The sequence below is a fragment of the Myripristis murdjan genome, chromosome 3, assembly GCF_902150065.1.
Source record: "Myripristis murdjan chromosome 3, fMyrMur1.1, whole genome shotgun sequence".
Lineage (NCBI taxonomy): Eukaryota > Metazoa > Chordata > Actinopteri > Holocentriformes > Holocentridae > Myripristis > Myripristis murdjan.
Genome location: NC_043982.1, coordinates 41,600,179 through 41,616,180, shown reverse-complemented (window position 1 = coordinate 41,616,180; position 16,002 = coordinate 41,600,179). Strand labels below are relative to the sequence as shown.

The following is a 16,002-nucleotide window of genomic DNA, read 5'->3' as shown; positions in this document are numbered from 1 at the left end:
CACTCCTCGGCCGTAATGGCAGCATCTGCAGAACGCGCCACGGGTCTCTAAATCCTGGCGACAGGCCCTATTGTTGGCTTCTCAGCGGGACGCGGAATGGACCTGGAAGAGGCACTCAAACTCGCAAAGAAGATGGATTGCCGGGCTAAAATAGAGCTGTGCACCTGTCATCTGACGTTTTTTTTTTTTGCAGCACGGACGCCTCTTGGATCGCTGTGACCGCGGCGAATGTCACATGAAGGGGACGCAAGTGCCTGAAAAACCACCTTGAGGCAATTAGGTCGCCCTGAAAAAGCCCAAAGAGGAACCAGACGAGCTCTTCAGGATCAGTTATGGACTTCAAAAAAAAACACACACACACACAAATCACAGAGTGTTGTCTTTTAAGATTTGGATGGAGCTTCTTAAAAGGTGCTGATCTGACACGACACGCGTTCAGGTCGGCGTGATCGTTAGGAACGGCTTCTCCGAGGCGGCATCTGCACGGAAGAGTCGGATGATTGAAAAAATTGCTTTGATGAAGTGAATTTGGTGCATTTCAGCTCTTATTTCATACTCGCTCGCTAAATCATCTCGTCGTGTGCTCCTCTGCCCGTAGAACTAATACACATTTTCTCTAAAGTACAGGAAAAACATACATTTTAAACCGTTATTTATATGTCGATCCAATCCCTGGTTTCATTTCAGTTCCCTCAATGATAATAATTTACTCAAACAGAATCCACTTTACGTACTCATTATGCTCTCTATATTTTCTATTTTCTTACTTTACTATGGACGCCAATGGGTAAATAAGATGCGCACACAAATAACAATAAAGCATAATAACATACATACAGTCAGTAGTGCATGGTGTATATCAACTTAATGCAAATGCCATCACCTGAACTGAAAATTCAATATTCCTTACATGATCAAATCCGGTTAACACGGCAGTGCTGTCCAGTGAAAACCACGTATCTGAAGAACGCCAGCTTTTCAGAAACAAAGACGTGTTTTAAAGCTTGGTGCATTTTTCTGTTTGTCTAATTAGTTTTGAGAAACCTTCATAAACCCAGTGGTTGTGGGACTTTATGAACCCATGCAGGAGTGAGAGCGATCACGTTGTCATGTTTTCATGCCGTTGGGGTGATGGAGACGCTGGACGTTACGGGGAATACCTGAATGAGTCGTTTGACGTTCTCAGATCATAACGTAGAATATATTTGCGTTAAAACTCACCTGCAGCAGTGATGCAACGTCTCGGCTAAACTAACCGGGTAATAAAAGACGCTGTAAGAAAAACTCTCTGCCAGCAACTGCAGAGAAACTGTCAAAGTGCGGCACATGGAACCCAGTCCTGGATGCTGTGCAGCATAAAAGCTTGAAGGGCTTTCAACCTGCCAAATCAGCAGACGCACTCACACATCCCCCCCCCCCCTCGTTTCTCACTTTTCCAGTTTGCTTTGCTTCAGTGTTGCTGTGGGTGACCAAAAAATAAGAGTCCTTTATCTAATTTCACCAAAAAAACAAAAAAACATTATGCGCAAAATATACCATTTCTCTTCTGATTATAAACATACTCACTCATTTCTTTCCCACAAATCACCGTTTATTCTTCACACATTTACTGAAAATTACAGTTTATTGAAAGGACACAGAAAGGTCAAAGAACACAGATAAATGTAGCTAGGAGTAACTACTCAGTGCATGGCACATTCTCAGGGAGACGACCCATTGTGAGTCTTTGGCTCTCTGCCTCTGGAGTGTTAAAGGCAGGAAGAGCGCTGAAATATTAAATGTTGAACAGTTGGCCAGCCAACTTGAGCCTCTATATTTCAAAATGTGGAAGAGTAAATTAACCTTGCTACAATGAGTGTCAAACAATATTCTAAGTTAGGTATTAATAGTGTTTTTTTTTTTTTTTGTCCGTTTTTTTTTTTTATTTCGTCAATTGGTGTACTTATCACAGGATACAGTGTCAGACCTCACCAGTGCAAAGGGATTTCTCTAGAAAGATCACACATTTAGAAAGCAGTGTCCTCACTCAGAAAAAAAAAAAAAGAACTCAATTAATTAAACAACAAATGAACAATCATGAAACAAGTTACCAGTGCCATTGCTACCTTTAAAAGAACTCTAGAATGCATGCCGTTTTACTATGGAGGTTTTTTTTTCAAATGAGAGTTTTGAGAAATTTCTCGTCGAGAGATTCTGTTGACAATTCCAGCGTCTCAGCGTCTTGCAAACAATGTGTGTTCATGTGAGAGCGTGTGTGTGAGTGTGTGTGTGGGTGTCAGTGTGCATGTGTGTGTGTGTGTGTGTGGCGCACATGTGTGTTTTGTGTGAGTGCGCAAAGTGTGTGCTCTTAGAAGGATCCTCCGGGCGATGCAGGGGCCTCTGCATTCGGGCTGATACGCCGCGCGCTCAGTTGAATTTGTGCGGCTTTGTCTTTTTGCCGCCGCCTCCCTCCGCTTCCTCGCTGTCGTCTGAGGGCTTTGTGGTGAATTTCCCAATCTGCGCTTGGCTCCTTTGCTGTGGAGTTCAGAAGACAAGGGATTGGTAATGAGGAAGACTGACACTTTATTATTCCACAGTAGACATCTGGTGGTCTGCACTAAAACGTCACTGGGACGCCGACGAGGTGGAACGACTTTTCTCTCTCTGCTTTGGGATGCTGTTGATTATTGGCCATTGATTGCCATTAGCACCGGGCACGACAAGCCGCCAGTCTCTGATACAGCACATATGGTCGTGTTATTAAAAGAGCAACAGTGGCCTATTTCCAGTTCGGCTGCACCATCAAACACACGGCAATCCAACACCCATCTGCTGGAGAAACTACCGTGAAAACATCATTTGTCAAACATTCCTTCATCATCTTCAACACTGCTTAAGAAAATAAATGGAAGGTATTTTTTTTTTTTTTTTTGGGAGGGAGGGAGGGAAGGAGGTATTTTGAATAATTTCAGTTATTTCTGGCAGTGACTTGTTTAAGCACCGCCACAACAGACACTCGAAAACCCAATTCTCAAACGTGAAGCAAAGCATCTGTTTCGTGTTTACCAATGTCACATTGGCGAATGCCTTAAGGCTGGCTGGCTGGCTTGTTGGCTGCTTGCAAATTATTGAGCTCCACATCTCTGTGCCTGGCAGCGGGTTACAGTTCTATCACCTGGTTTAAAGCAAAGCAAAGGGAGAAAAAGAAAAAGAAAGAAAAGAAAAAAAAAAGAAAACAGCAGGCATCTCCACGTTTATCCTATCGCTTTCAGTGGAGCGGCGGAGCGGCGGCGAGGTGTGGAGAGGGCTCGACTCTGTCACAGAAATCTTAAATCTGACCTCAGAAACTAATTTGGCAATCACGTAATTGCAGCTTTAGTGCAACCAGTGTGAAACCTCGCTGCTGTACATTATTTGACTTCATGATTTATTGAGTTATTCCCTGTCATAACTAAGTAACTCCAACGTCCATCTGCAGGCGAATGTGATCCCTCCATTAACGAATACTCCTGTGGCTTCGTGCCCACATGAATTGCTGCCCACTGTAAGGTGGGTTTGAGAGGTTGTTTTTTTTTGTTTGTTTTTTGTTCATCTGATTTATCCCTGGCAAAAATCCCCTTCAGGACATCCAAAAGTTGTAATGCCAGTGTGGAGTTTTGGAGGAATTGGCAGCGGCCTCCTGTTCACATTTCATGAGCAGCAGCACTTTGGCAACACGGAAACAAAACAAACGCGGATCCCGCAGAGCAACGACGCTTTCACGTTTTCTCCAAGTCCTGCAAAAACGCACGTTCTAATTCTAACGCACGTAATACAGAAAAATATATCCACCCGTTTCATTTTAACTCCCTCAATGGGCAGAATTTACTCAACAAGAATTGTGCGATGCACGCTTTCTAACCTTAAGAAGAACAACATTTTGACTGAAAATTCAAAACTCCTCTCATACTCAAATCGAGTTAACATTGCAGTGCTGTCCAGTGAAAACCACGGATCTCATGAACATCAACTTTTCAGAAACAACGACAAAAACCGTCTTGTTTTTTAGCTTCTCCTGTTTGTCTGGTTAGTTTTGAGAAACCTTCATAAACCCACGGGGGAGCAGGTAAATCCTCAAATTAAGTTAAAACATGAAAACAACCAAACTCGGAGGTACATGGTTTTCAACGGACAGTGATAATAGATGTTTTAATTTGTAAAAACGGGCATAATTACAACTAATCTGAATATTCTCTGGTGGAAAACAGACTTTTCTCTGATAGAGCACTTTGATGAGGTCTCTGAGAACAAACACTGAAGGTCTGGGAAACTGAAATCTGCACTTTCTTTAGCTTTGGGTTCATTTAACACGGGTTTGCACTTACAGGTGAGCCTGAAGATGGTTTGAAATCCAAAAAGCAGCCGGCCCTGGCAGAGATCAGCCGGCTGTCCGCTCGGTCTGGACAGCAGGTTTTTACTGGACAGACCTCTGATGGGGGCAGATGTTCGTAACAAAGTCCCAACAATCACTAAAATTAGTTTCTCCCAGGAATATTTAATTATGTAAAAAGGCCACGTTCCAGCGATTCAAGTAGCCCCAGATTGCAGAGCATCATTTGTTAAAGAGCATTGGTTTGCTTGTGAGACGAACCGTGAGGGCTGGAACCTGTAAAATACAGAATCATGTCGTAACCGGAAAGTTAAAAATGCGATTTGAACGATGCAAACTCGCACAGGATGAGAACAAGCTGGCTCTCTCTCTCTCTCTTTCTCCTCACCACAGGTGGACAGACCTCAGAGAAGCCAGGTTACTGTGATCAGCGTCTAGCAGGCCAGGCGAAGTCAGCCGTACCTCACGGCAATCAAACTGTGTCTCCTTAATGTAAAGTGTGATAACGGCTCTAAAAACCGAACAGACACACCGAGCAGCCGACGGTTCATCACATCTGAGGTTTCCGACCTTATTTGAATCCACTTTCCCAGACCTTTAATACATTCTGAAATCACCTGAATCCCAACAAAATGAGAGGATATCTTCTGGGTAACAATATTCCTCTCAGTTATGCATCGCTGCGTTAGTGGACTTTTAAAGGTAGCTCTTCCTCACAATCACCCCCCTTTGTGATTTCTCATTCCAGCCTGCACCTCCGTCTTTTAATGAATTCCACAGCGTCAGAGGCAGATAGGCGGATGCCACTGCTGCTTTGGAGAAACGCTGGCTCTGTCCCAATTCAGAGGCTGTACGCTACCTAGGTCTTATTTGTAGGCTGCTTACGTCACGGCAGCGCGACAAGTGCTGTCCCAATTCAGTTTTACCGCGCGGGGTCCTGCAGATGCAGCCGACAGATTCAGCCTATTTTTGACTCATTTGCAGGAAACACCTCCACGATGCTTCACGGCCGACATCACAGCCTACTTCCCATGGTACCTTTCGGTCCAGTTGAATTTCTGGATCAGCCACCATTGCTGGAATTATTAAGCCTGTTTTAGACCGTCTTAATGTTTATATCATGACGTTTTGATACGTTTCCGTGCCTATAATTACCACCATAGATTTGCCTGTAAATGCAAGTTTAGTTAGATGAGTTAGATAGGCATTTTGCATGATGTTTCCATAGCAACCATCAGCGCATCAGGTACAATGTAGCCATGTGTACAATTACTTTAATTGGGGTGAGGTGTAACAATTATCTTAATTTTCGGCATCTTCACGAAGACAAAATAAAATAAAATACATAAAACTACAGAATCCATGTTGTCCATCTTGAGGGCGTTGAAGCTGCTTATCGTTTGTTTCATGCACAGGTGTTCACTGACACACCTCCGAAACCTACTTCGGCATTTTACGCTGCATCACTCGAATGCGCTTCGGGAAGCCTCGATAATAATGACGTAGGAATCCTCCGCAGACTACACCGTCCCAATTCACTGAACTTTTAGTTCCAGTAAACCTGATGTCGGCACCTACGTCGGACGCCTCCTACGTGGGCACCGTGGGCTGCCACCTAGTAGTCATCTAGCCCTTTGATTGAGACAGACCCGCTGTGTGTTTAAGAGCGCCGCAGATTGCAGGACTGTTCAGGAGTTATATTTCTGCCTTATGGCGAAGACAGACAAAACTTGACATACAAAGAGTCGACGTGTTGCTCGGGTTTGTGTGCGTTTGCTGTGTGTGTGTGTCCTGGGGAATGCTTTGGCACCAAATGTGCAGGACTGACTTCCAGCACAAAGGAGGGAGCTGAGCCAAAGCAGGAGGAGGAGGAATGCTAAGTTTTTGTAGCATGGAAACTATTGCATTATATTATAGGCAAACAAATGCAGATAGTGCACACAGTCCCATGGCACCCAGCGAGGCGTGCTGCATCAGCTGTTGCTGTAGCTGAAATTATTCAGTCCTGGAATAATCAGGATAGCTAAGTCATCCAGCAGTGGTGGGTTACTTTGTCTGTTTGGCAAAAAAAAAAAAAAAACAACCTCATTTAATGCCATCAAGTCCACAGGTGTAAACCAAAACTGCGTCACGTGGTCAGTCTAATCCTAACTAAAACACTTGCCAGCAAACTTATGTGCTGTTCCATATAGCCGACTCTGTGCGACAAAAACTTTTGTTAGCCTTGAGCAAAATTAATGAATTCCAAACTTGATATGCAATAACTAAATAATTAAATAAATGAGATTCTCTGTGACAGGCGCTGTAAAACAGACTCAAGGGGCTCAGTCAACACGTTTCAAACTCCACTCGCAGGAACTTTGCTGATATTCCTCTCCAGCAGGAACAACAGCACACGAGTGCCAAGGTTACAAACTGCATGTACAAGTTGTGCGAGTCAAATCAGTGTGAGCTGGTTTCACGCTCCGGAGACCGGCTGGACTGAATCCTGCTGACAGCTGTGCTGCAGGCCTCTGGTCCCGGCCGCTCAGCCTGCTCGTGCTCACTCTGTCTCGCTGCCGCCCGGCCACTTCACCCACACAAGCGATTTCCTCTGATGGCTCTGCTCGTGGCTGCAGGAGTCGCTCTGAACTCGCTTTGCGCCGCGCCCACGACCTGAGGACGCTGCGTCTTCAGGTTGTAGGCCTGCCTTGATAACTATGACAAAACACCATCACTCACAAAGGGTCCCAAGGGGCTGTAATCTCATTTGTTAAAACGGATTAAACAGCCAATCACCTCAAGGAAACGGTGCAAAGTCAGTCCAAAGTCTAGGTCCAACTGTCCTGCTCATCCTGGAAGGTCATCCAGCTGCAGACGAGGAGGCTGGATGCTGCGTGTCACTTCCATCTAGACTACCTGTCAGGACGCTCATGTTCTGTTGTTGTCATTTGTCCCAGTTTGTCCTTATCTCCCTGTCTCTGTCTCTTTGTCTCTCTCTCTCTTCTCCCCACCCAACCGGTCGAGGTAGATGACCGCCCGCCCTGAGTCTGGTTCTACCTGAGGCTTCTTCCTGTTAAAGGGGAGTTTTACCTTTCCACTGTCGCCAAGAGCATGCTCAGGAGGGAATCTGTGGGGTCTTTTTTTTTTTTTTTTTCTTCTGGAATTTGTAGTGTGTGGTCTTTACCTGCTCTTCCTGTAAAGCGTCATGAGACAACTTGGCTGTGATTTGATGCTACAGTGGTCCCTCGCTATAATGCGGTTCACCTTTCGCAGCCTCGCAGTTTCCTGATTGGCTAAGGGACTGTAGACCATTGTCAATCAGTCTCCTCCGTGCCGTGTCTCCTGTACAGTACAGAATGCGTTCATTCTATAATACTGGACTTATTTTTCTACGAAGGTTTGAACTTTGAGAGTTTAAACAAGAGAGAAAAGTGAGAAAATGTGAATGCCTGTCTGAGAAAAGTGTATAAAGTGTGTAGTGAGGGGTTTTACAGCCTTAAAACATCTAGAATAATTGTAAAAAATAAAGCTGACTACTTCGCGGATTTCGCCAATTGCGGGTTACTTTTAGAACGTAACTCCCGTGATTAACGAGGGACCACTGTATATAAATAAAGATTGATTGATTGATTGAGTCCATCAGGTCTTGTGCACACTCCACCTGGCCCCTGGTGCCTACAGTAACTCAGCTTAGCTTCCTGTAGCTACAGCTCGTCAGCTCCTGCTTCCTCATCACATCGGCACCTGTTGGAGGTCAACCTTCTGACGGCGGTCCGCTCGCTCTAAAAACGTCCTCCACAAGCTTTCAGTGTGGAAACATTTAAAAACCACGATGCAGCTTGATTGTTACAAATCAAACACGAGAGGCTAATAAACCAAAAATAGTGACAAGTTGCACTTCATGGCAGATTGATCCCTGGAGACTGAAATGTAAATCATCATTACTAATTACAATGTATACTACTAATTGGATGCTATTCTCAGTTGTCGTCGTAGCTTATTCTTATTTTTCAGGTGAATTAGGAAACGCTTTCTGTTGAAAATGACTCACGAGCGTGCACGTTGGCGGGAGCGGCTTGGACGAGGTGATGAATCTCACGAGGCTGGTTGAGCTTTTCGAGTTTGATTTTTTTGATGACCGTCCGCCCACTCCTTGTCACAAATCAAACATGAGATGCTTAATAAAGGTAGAGGAGTGACAGGTTGCACTAAAAGCATAAATCATTATTATTAATTAATTAAAATGTACATTACTAATTAAACTACATCATTCCTATTTTTCAACTAAATTTGAAACCACTTCTGCTGGAAAGGACTTGCCATGCTGATGTCACTGTTCATTTCTCCTCGCTGCTCTTAATACTGGATGCATTAAATATTGTTTGTATTAATACTCAACATTGTATTACACATTGCACATTGAACTTACGATGTAAGTTCAACCACGAGCTTGCTAAAGCATTATGTTTGTCAACTCTTCTGCTGCTTTCATTTTAGGAAAAAAAAAAACAAAGTAGTGTGAGCAGTGCAGAACAAAGGAAATCATCTTTGTAGTTTTGAATTAATTTACCAATGTCAAAATGTACAGTGTTGACTGTAACATTAACACAGCTTCATGGTAATTCTGTCACATCCCGCTTGTCTTTGCGTCTTGTTTAGTCTTGTTTACTGCTGTCAGCGAGCGGCTCAAACTCCTGCTGCATGGAGATGAAAATGATCGTGACTTCAAAAAAACATGTGACATATATTGTAGAACGACTCCACTACATCATTGCGCATGCCATTATCTTTTAATGCTTTGAATCGCTGACATAGTCTATTGTTGTATCACATGAAAAGGAACGGTCCGGCTCCCACACTCAATGTCTTTTTTAGCACAAAACAAACCAGTGAAGTCAAATCTGCCCATTTGTCGGGATTTCTTTGAGAGCGAAATATTCTTGTATTCTTGTGCAAATAGCCTTCTGTGCCTAAAAATGGAACAGTGCCACTTAGCATGCAAGGCAGCGGCTCAGTTACAGAGTATTGCACCGCATTGAGATGAGATGCATTGTTTTGCTGTACCATCTGCCACCAGCAAACAGGTGTGACTCAATTCAATATGATGAGGGAGGCGGTTATGCACAGGCCTGCCAGGGCATGGAATATCACACGGCGTCGACCACACTGATGCATTCAATATCACATTTTAGCCGACCGCCTCTCTGTGTATATTGAGCATCTTGCAAATCGTGAGCCTCTCCCACATTTACAGACTGCCCGACAGGTGCCTGGGAAAAATGAGGACATCTGAGAGCGTTTGAGTCGCGTTTACCTGTTTCTTTTTCAGGGCGCGGTGACATTTGAACGCTTCAGCTGCACCGCACAACGACTGGCTTTAAAGTCACATTCCGTAAAATAGCAAGTCATGTCCACAAACATGAAGTACAGTGCAGAAGTCCCCTTGAAACGCTAATCCTGATGTTGTCCTGCGTTAGTGCCGTGTGCATGTCTGTCTTAAACGAACACTGGAAATACATTAGCACCTAGTTAGTTAGTGACCTTAGACCGGGGCCGTCAGACTCACACCAGGTAGGGGGCCACGCTCGTTCAAATGAGACCTCCGGGGGGCCAGATTATTTCTTACTAACGATAATATGAGCCGAGTCGACAAGTGGCTATTTTAGGCTGCCTTCTGATTGCTTGTAGCCGACCAATCAATTAGAAACTGCTCATGAAAATAACACATAATGTGGAATTACATAAAGCAGAAGAGAGAAATGCAACAAATATACAGCAGACAGGTTTCAGCTCCCAGAGGAAAATAACTGCTTTTGCCTTCTTTCTTGAAAAATTCTACCTTTCATGTCAGCCTTTGACTCTTTTGACAGCATGTCAGTGCAGCAACTCGCCCGCTGGCTTTTACTTTACCTCAAGTATAGGCTTGTAGTGCCAGGTCTGATTAATTTATTAATCATTAATTTATCAGTTTATCCCACAAACCTCTTCTTTTGCTTATTACACATTGTTGATACAAATTGGATACGAATATTTCAGTTAAAAAATATTTTGATTTAAAAATATGTTTGTTTGGCCGGATGAGCCTCATTCACTGTGACTTTAAATCAATCAATCAATCAAGTTTTATTTATATAGCACCTTTCAAACAAATGCATGATATTCAAGGTGCTTTACATCTTGATTGACAAATAAGCATAAAATAAGAAGTGAAAAGACAAGGAGACCGATGCACACTCATAAAATATGGTTAATTTAAAATAAATAAAATAAATAAATAAATAAATAAGAAAAGAATAAAATACTGAATTTAAAAAAAAAAAAAAAAAAAATGCAAGGATGAAAGTCACAAAGTACATTTACTAACATTACTTTTTTGTGTACTTGTATATATCGATATAAAAATTATATTGATATATTTTTAAATGTGATATGGAATCAGACTATATCGCATATATCAGTATAGTTCAAATTTGCGCTGTGATCCTTGCTCTGCTGAACTTTTACAGGGGCTAAAAATGGCCCTGCCTCGGGGTAGGGACTCTGAGCGGCCCTGAAAAACTCCTGGGTGGGGCTTGGGGTTTACTTGGTGCTGACTGGATTTATGCCGCGTTCCTTTGTACATTGAACCAAGTCGGAACTTGGAAAAAACCGATCTCCTACACAGAATATAGCAGTGGAACACCCGAAGGAGTCAGAATTTCGAGACGGGAACTTGGAGCTTTTCGATGTAGATCGAGCTCGTTACTTACGGAGCAGATTCAACATGGCAGTGCCCACAGTGGAATTTATTTTCCCTCGAATATTGATTTTATCTCGTATTTTGAGCGGAGTGAACTGTTTGATACGTTGCAATTTCTCATTAGTCCCATGTAATGTTAGCCGAACTGTATTTTGATGCCTTTTCAATAAATTGCGAACATTATGCTCTCGCCCAGCTAGCTTGCTAACGATGGTGCTAGCCAACGTTAACGTTGGTGCTGTAAACTTGGTTTAGCTGGCTCATGTTTGCTAACATTAAGGTTACTGAACTGAATATAAACTAGCCAAAGAAACATTAGCTTCGTGGGGGCGTCCATGTTTGTTTCCACTACTTCCGACCAAATACAATGGAACACATTTATATCGGAAGTTGGGCTCAACACATTTTTTTTTAAGTTCCGACTTCGTTTTTTTTTTTTACCCAAAGGAATGCGGCATTACTCTCGGCGCGATGTGGTGTCAACAGAAAGCAAACAGCCGGGCGCTAGGCGTCCCTAGCAACACGGCCAACACTACCAAGCTAACGCTAACGTGCTATCTAACGTTAGCTAACGCTAAAAACACACTTTTTAGCCGGCATTTTTAGGGACGCTAACGTTAGCTTTAGCGGACGTTAGCTAACACTAACAACAGGCTTTTTTAACAACACGCATTTTGATGCCCTGGTCATGTTTGTGCAGCCGCCCGGTGACTTTACAGGAACCTTCCTCCTCCTCCTCCTCTCAGTGGAGACACGGCAGGTGAGAGGGCTGAGAGAGAGGACGTTCCTGTAGCAGCTCCTGCCCCCCAAATACTACAGAAATACTCAGATACAGATACTCTGTGGCAGCATCAGAGACTGGACCTTCATCAGCCTACACACTGTGTTTTTTTTTGTGCGCATTTTTTAAATTTTCTAAATTTTCAGTTACAAGAATCTAGTTTTAACGTTGTGCTCTTGTCCTTTTAGAATTTCATAACATCTAACAAAGTTATTCTTTCTAAAGAGCACAATTCATATGATTTACTTTTTATTTACATTTAAGCAGATTGTTAGTACTTTTACTTTTACTTAAGTACAGTGCCATCAACTCTTTCCATCGCTGTTTAAATGGCAGGAAACAGGAGAAATGTTGATTTGGCTGAAGTTGTTCATAATTCTTCACGGGACGGAGGCGAAGTGCAGCAGAAGTTCAGCGACCACACAACAACTTTCATCATTTCCATGAAGATTCGAGTGAAGCTCACCTGATGCTGCTCTAGTAGCTTTTTACTTTCCACATTGGATTCCTCCGTCTGATTCTGGAAGCATTCTCCCCCAGCCTGAGAGAGAGGGAAGGGCAAATATTTAATAGTCACACAGTAATAATAAACTTTACTTATGCAGCAAAACGCAGATCAAAGTGATTTATGCTACAAAAAAGAGGAAAGGAAAAGAAAGTCAAATAAAAAATTAAAACAACTACAAGCTAAAAAAGCACAGTGAACAACTAAAAACATTAAAAGCATGAAAATGAAAGTGCAGCAGATGTAAAATGGGGAAAAAAGAAAAATGCAGGAATAGAAAGTGCAGCTAATGATCTGCTGGGTCAAGGGTTAGGATTAGGGTTAGATTTAAAAAAGGAAAAAATAACAAAAAGCAAAAAAAAGCAAAAGGAAACAAAACGAACAAACAGAAAAACAGCCTCAGAGGACCTGAGGGCTCATGAGAAAACAAAAAAGGGCACAATCTAAAATGCACGCCGGTCCTAAACCACCAGCAGCTTTCCAGAATAGACAAGCAGAAGGACTTTAAAATCTAAAACGGGAGGGAAACGCTCTCTCTTACATGTTTTTTTGTTAAAGGTCTGGCAACATGGTCATGAAATCGAGTTTTTGGACAGAAAAAATGAGCGCTGGAATAGTCCAACCCGCTTAAAATTGATGCCTGAACCTTATTTTCAGGCACAGCTTGGCCGTATTTCTCAGGTGAAAGAACGCTGCTTTAGTCGTCTTGTTCCTGTGAGATTTAAAAGTCACGCGTGCGGTCTGCGCTTAAGTTGTGATGAAGGGTGTATAATGGAAATATGCCCATCACGCTGACACACAAAAGGGCAGATTCATTTGCAGAGTTGGCTGTGTGCTGTATGAAAGCACATACTGTATGCCGCACTGACTATTTTAATGGGATCATCCAATTAGCACCTTTACTCTGATTATAGCAATGATTTGGTGAAGTTGTTTATATGCCTGCTGGAAAAAAAAAAAAACAATAAAAAAAAAAAAAAAAAAAAAAAAAAAAAACAATGTCTCAATACTCTTGTTTTCGCAGAGTTTTACACCCGGTGCCTAAAGCGATGTCAGTCCTTTCTCCCCCTGTCATAAATTGCAGTTGTACTGCTCCCATGGTATTAATTATACTGCCATGTAACATTCCTGCAAATGTTACAGGGCCTGAAGAGTGTGAGGGCCGGGATGTAAACAAAGAAGCAGCTCCAAACAAGCTGAACGTATGTGGAGAAAGTGCCTGATTAGGATGCATACATGCTCGGCGACCCCCCGACCCCCCCACCCACACACACAATCTGTGCCGGCACTTCAGATGCAACATTTGATATTAACTTCCTAACTTTCCCACATATCTAAAAAGTGGAGGAATGACAGGGCATTAATAAAAAAAAAAAAAAAAAAACTGTGTCGAGCATCAGAGGACACAGGGTGACCTAATAAAGAAAGTAATATCACACATCTGGGGATAAACCTGCATGACTTTCTGCAAAAAAAAAAAAAAAAAAAAAAGAAAAAAGAAAAACAGCCACATCGCAGTGCCATACTGTTCATTAATCATTGCTCTCTCACTGATCTTACTGTACTAAGCAAATTGCAAATTTATTGCGCTTGAGGCAACCTGCTCTACATGAGGATGTTTGGATGCATCTAACAGAATACGGGACAATTATTTTCTTGGAAAGTAGGTGAATTGAGGTGAACAAAGGCTCGTTGCTTCATAACACGGTTTGGCAATCCCAGGGCTAATGCATTTTGCATGAAACATATTTCAAGCTGATAAGTCTGAGGCCTGTCTATAAAAAAAAAGGAAATCATTCGTTAGATTGCGGCAAACCTATCGCATTTAATTTCCAAATTGAAGTTGAACTTGCAAATTATATGCGCTCATATAAGCTGTCTCTCCTTATTTCCTGCGAGCCTACAGGGGGAGCGGGACAGGGGAGATGTGGCGGTGCGTTCGCGAGCGAGCACAATATCCGACTCTCTGTTTCGAATGTGTCTCCTCTTATCTGTGTCAGAGTGCGTCTCCCTCTTGCTGCAGGATTCTCCCTTTTACAGCCCTGCCAAAATTATATCATCAATTATAAGACACCAGTGAACATTGTTTTTGGCACAGTTTCATTAAGGAACAATCTCTCTGACACGGTCTCCACGGGGGGTAATTTCCTCGGTGGATGGTATCCCGCTAGACAACTCTGTCTCGGGTGGTCCAGCGCCTCATATTTGTAACTCGATCGCCACATGTCCAGAAGCCTCGGGGACCCTGTTTGCTTCCCTTGAACTCCTCCGGCCCTCGTGGTTTTGACAGCGTTTGGGACACTCGTCCCCTGAGCTCGGCTGATAACCGATTACCGATGGCTGCCTCGGTGCAGGGGGAACAAACCTCGTGACTGTCAGCTGCACAGCTCGCTGACAAAAATCTGAACGGGGGAGACGAATGAGCGCTGCTATCTGTCCTTTCTTAATAACTCCTTCCAAAGTGTCCTTCAGCAAAGCACTAAAATACCTCTCCGCTGCTCCAATAAAGCAAAACCGAGGCTGGTGCCAGGCGACGGCCGCTCCGACACCAAACGGAGGCGCCTGGTGTGAGAGAGTCAGCCGAATCCCAGCTCCATATTGGGGCGAGGCACAGATAATGAGTTTTGCACCGGCGTTTATTACAGCGGAATATTTTCAGGGTTATTTGTTTTCGAAAAAGCCAGTGGTGAGAGAGTGAGAGAGCAGAGTAACATACACAAAACTTTATCCACTGCTACTCCACCACTTTTTTTTTTTTTTTTGCTTATTTTTCATGTAAACTGGGTGTTTTATTATCGTGTTTTTCTTTTCCAGGCAGATCTGGAGTTTACAACAGAGTCCTGCTTCAAACTAAACTAATAATGTTGCTATGTTACTCACTGCTATGTCACTAGTTCATTTCTTTGTTCACCATTTTAACTTTTCTGGTGTTTATTTGACGAGGTCTTGTTCACCTTTCCTCACTCGGCGGCGGGTGGTGGCGGGATTAATGAAATCAAGCAAAGCGTGTGTTAGTGCGGAGTTTAGTTTAGTTTATTAGAGAATTATGAACTTAAGATGCACGTTCTAAAATGATTTTCCTTACAATGCCAGTCCTTTCCTTCCTTACGTAAACTGCAGTCATATTGCTCCCGTGATGTTAAAATGTTTATGATATTATCAGGTTTATGAAAGCCATAATGTACTGCAGGCTTATGTAAGTGCGGCTAATTGATATAATGGCTGATTTAAGAACAAAAACAAACAAATTAAACAGACAAACAAAAAAAAAAGCAATTATTTTGGTGTTTTTCCGGAGCCTCCATGACCTGGTCCAGCATTCATCTGAGTGTAAATACAAATAATTTCGCTGCCTCAACAAATACAAACACACGCACACACACACACACACACACACACACAGTGGCCTCTCTGCACAGTGTGTATGAACCTCCTGTAACTGCTCCCTGTGCACTTGCAGTTGTTTACTGTGGGATTTAATTTTTTTTGGTAATGTGCATGAGGGTTGCTGTGGATTTTTAATGCGCTGCAGAGCACGTGTTGCTTGGCAACATCATCAACTGCTTAAAGGACCATTCCCGGGATTTTTCATGTTTAGTGTAGAATCTACATAATGTATAAACTCTGCGTTTCTGCTAATCCTTTCC

The 16,002-nt window shown here is 42.9% G+C and overlaps 1 protein-coding gene across 2 annotated transcripts in view; it reads right to left on the bottom strand.

The window, feature by feature from the left end:
• Nucleotides 1-1,931: 1,931 nt before the first annotated feature.
• The window catches only part of luzp2 (leucine zipper protein 2), a 190,525-nt gene continuing 176,454 nt past the window's right edge, over nucleotides 1,932-16,002 (bottom strand). Inside the window, exons 11-12 of one of the 2 annotated variants that reach the window (XM_030076543.1) lie at nucleotides 12,317-12,391; nucleotides 1,932-2,514 (exon numbers count right to left, since the gene is read on the bottom strand). In XM_030076543.1, coding sequence (XP_029932403.1) covers nucleotides 2,407-2,514; nucleotides 12,317-12,391 — 183 coding nt within the window. In that variant the 3' untranslated portion in view covers nucleotides 1,932-2,406. Of the gene's footprint in view, nucleotides 2,515-8,934; nucleotides 9,301-12,316; nucleotides 12,392-16,002 lie in introns of those variants that run through there. The other variant, XM_030076552.1, reaches the window with a different exon arrangement.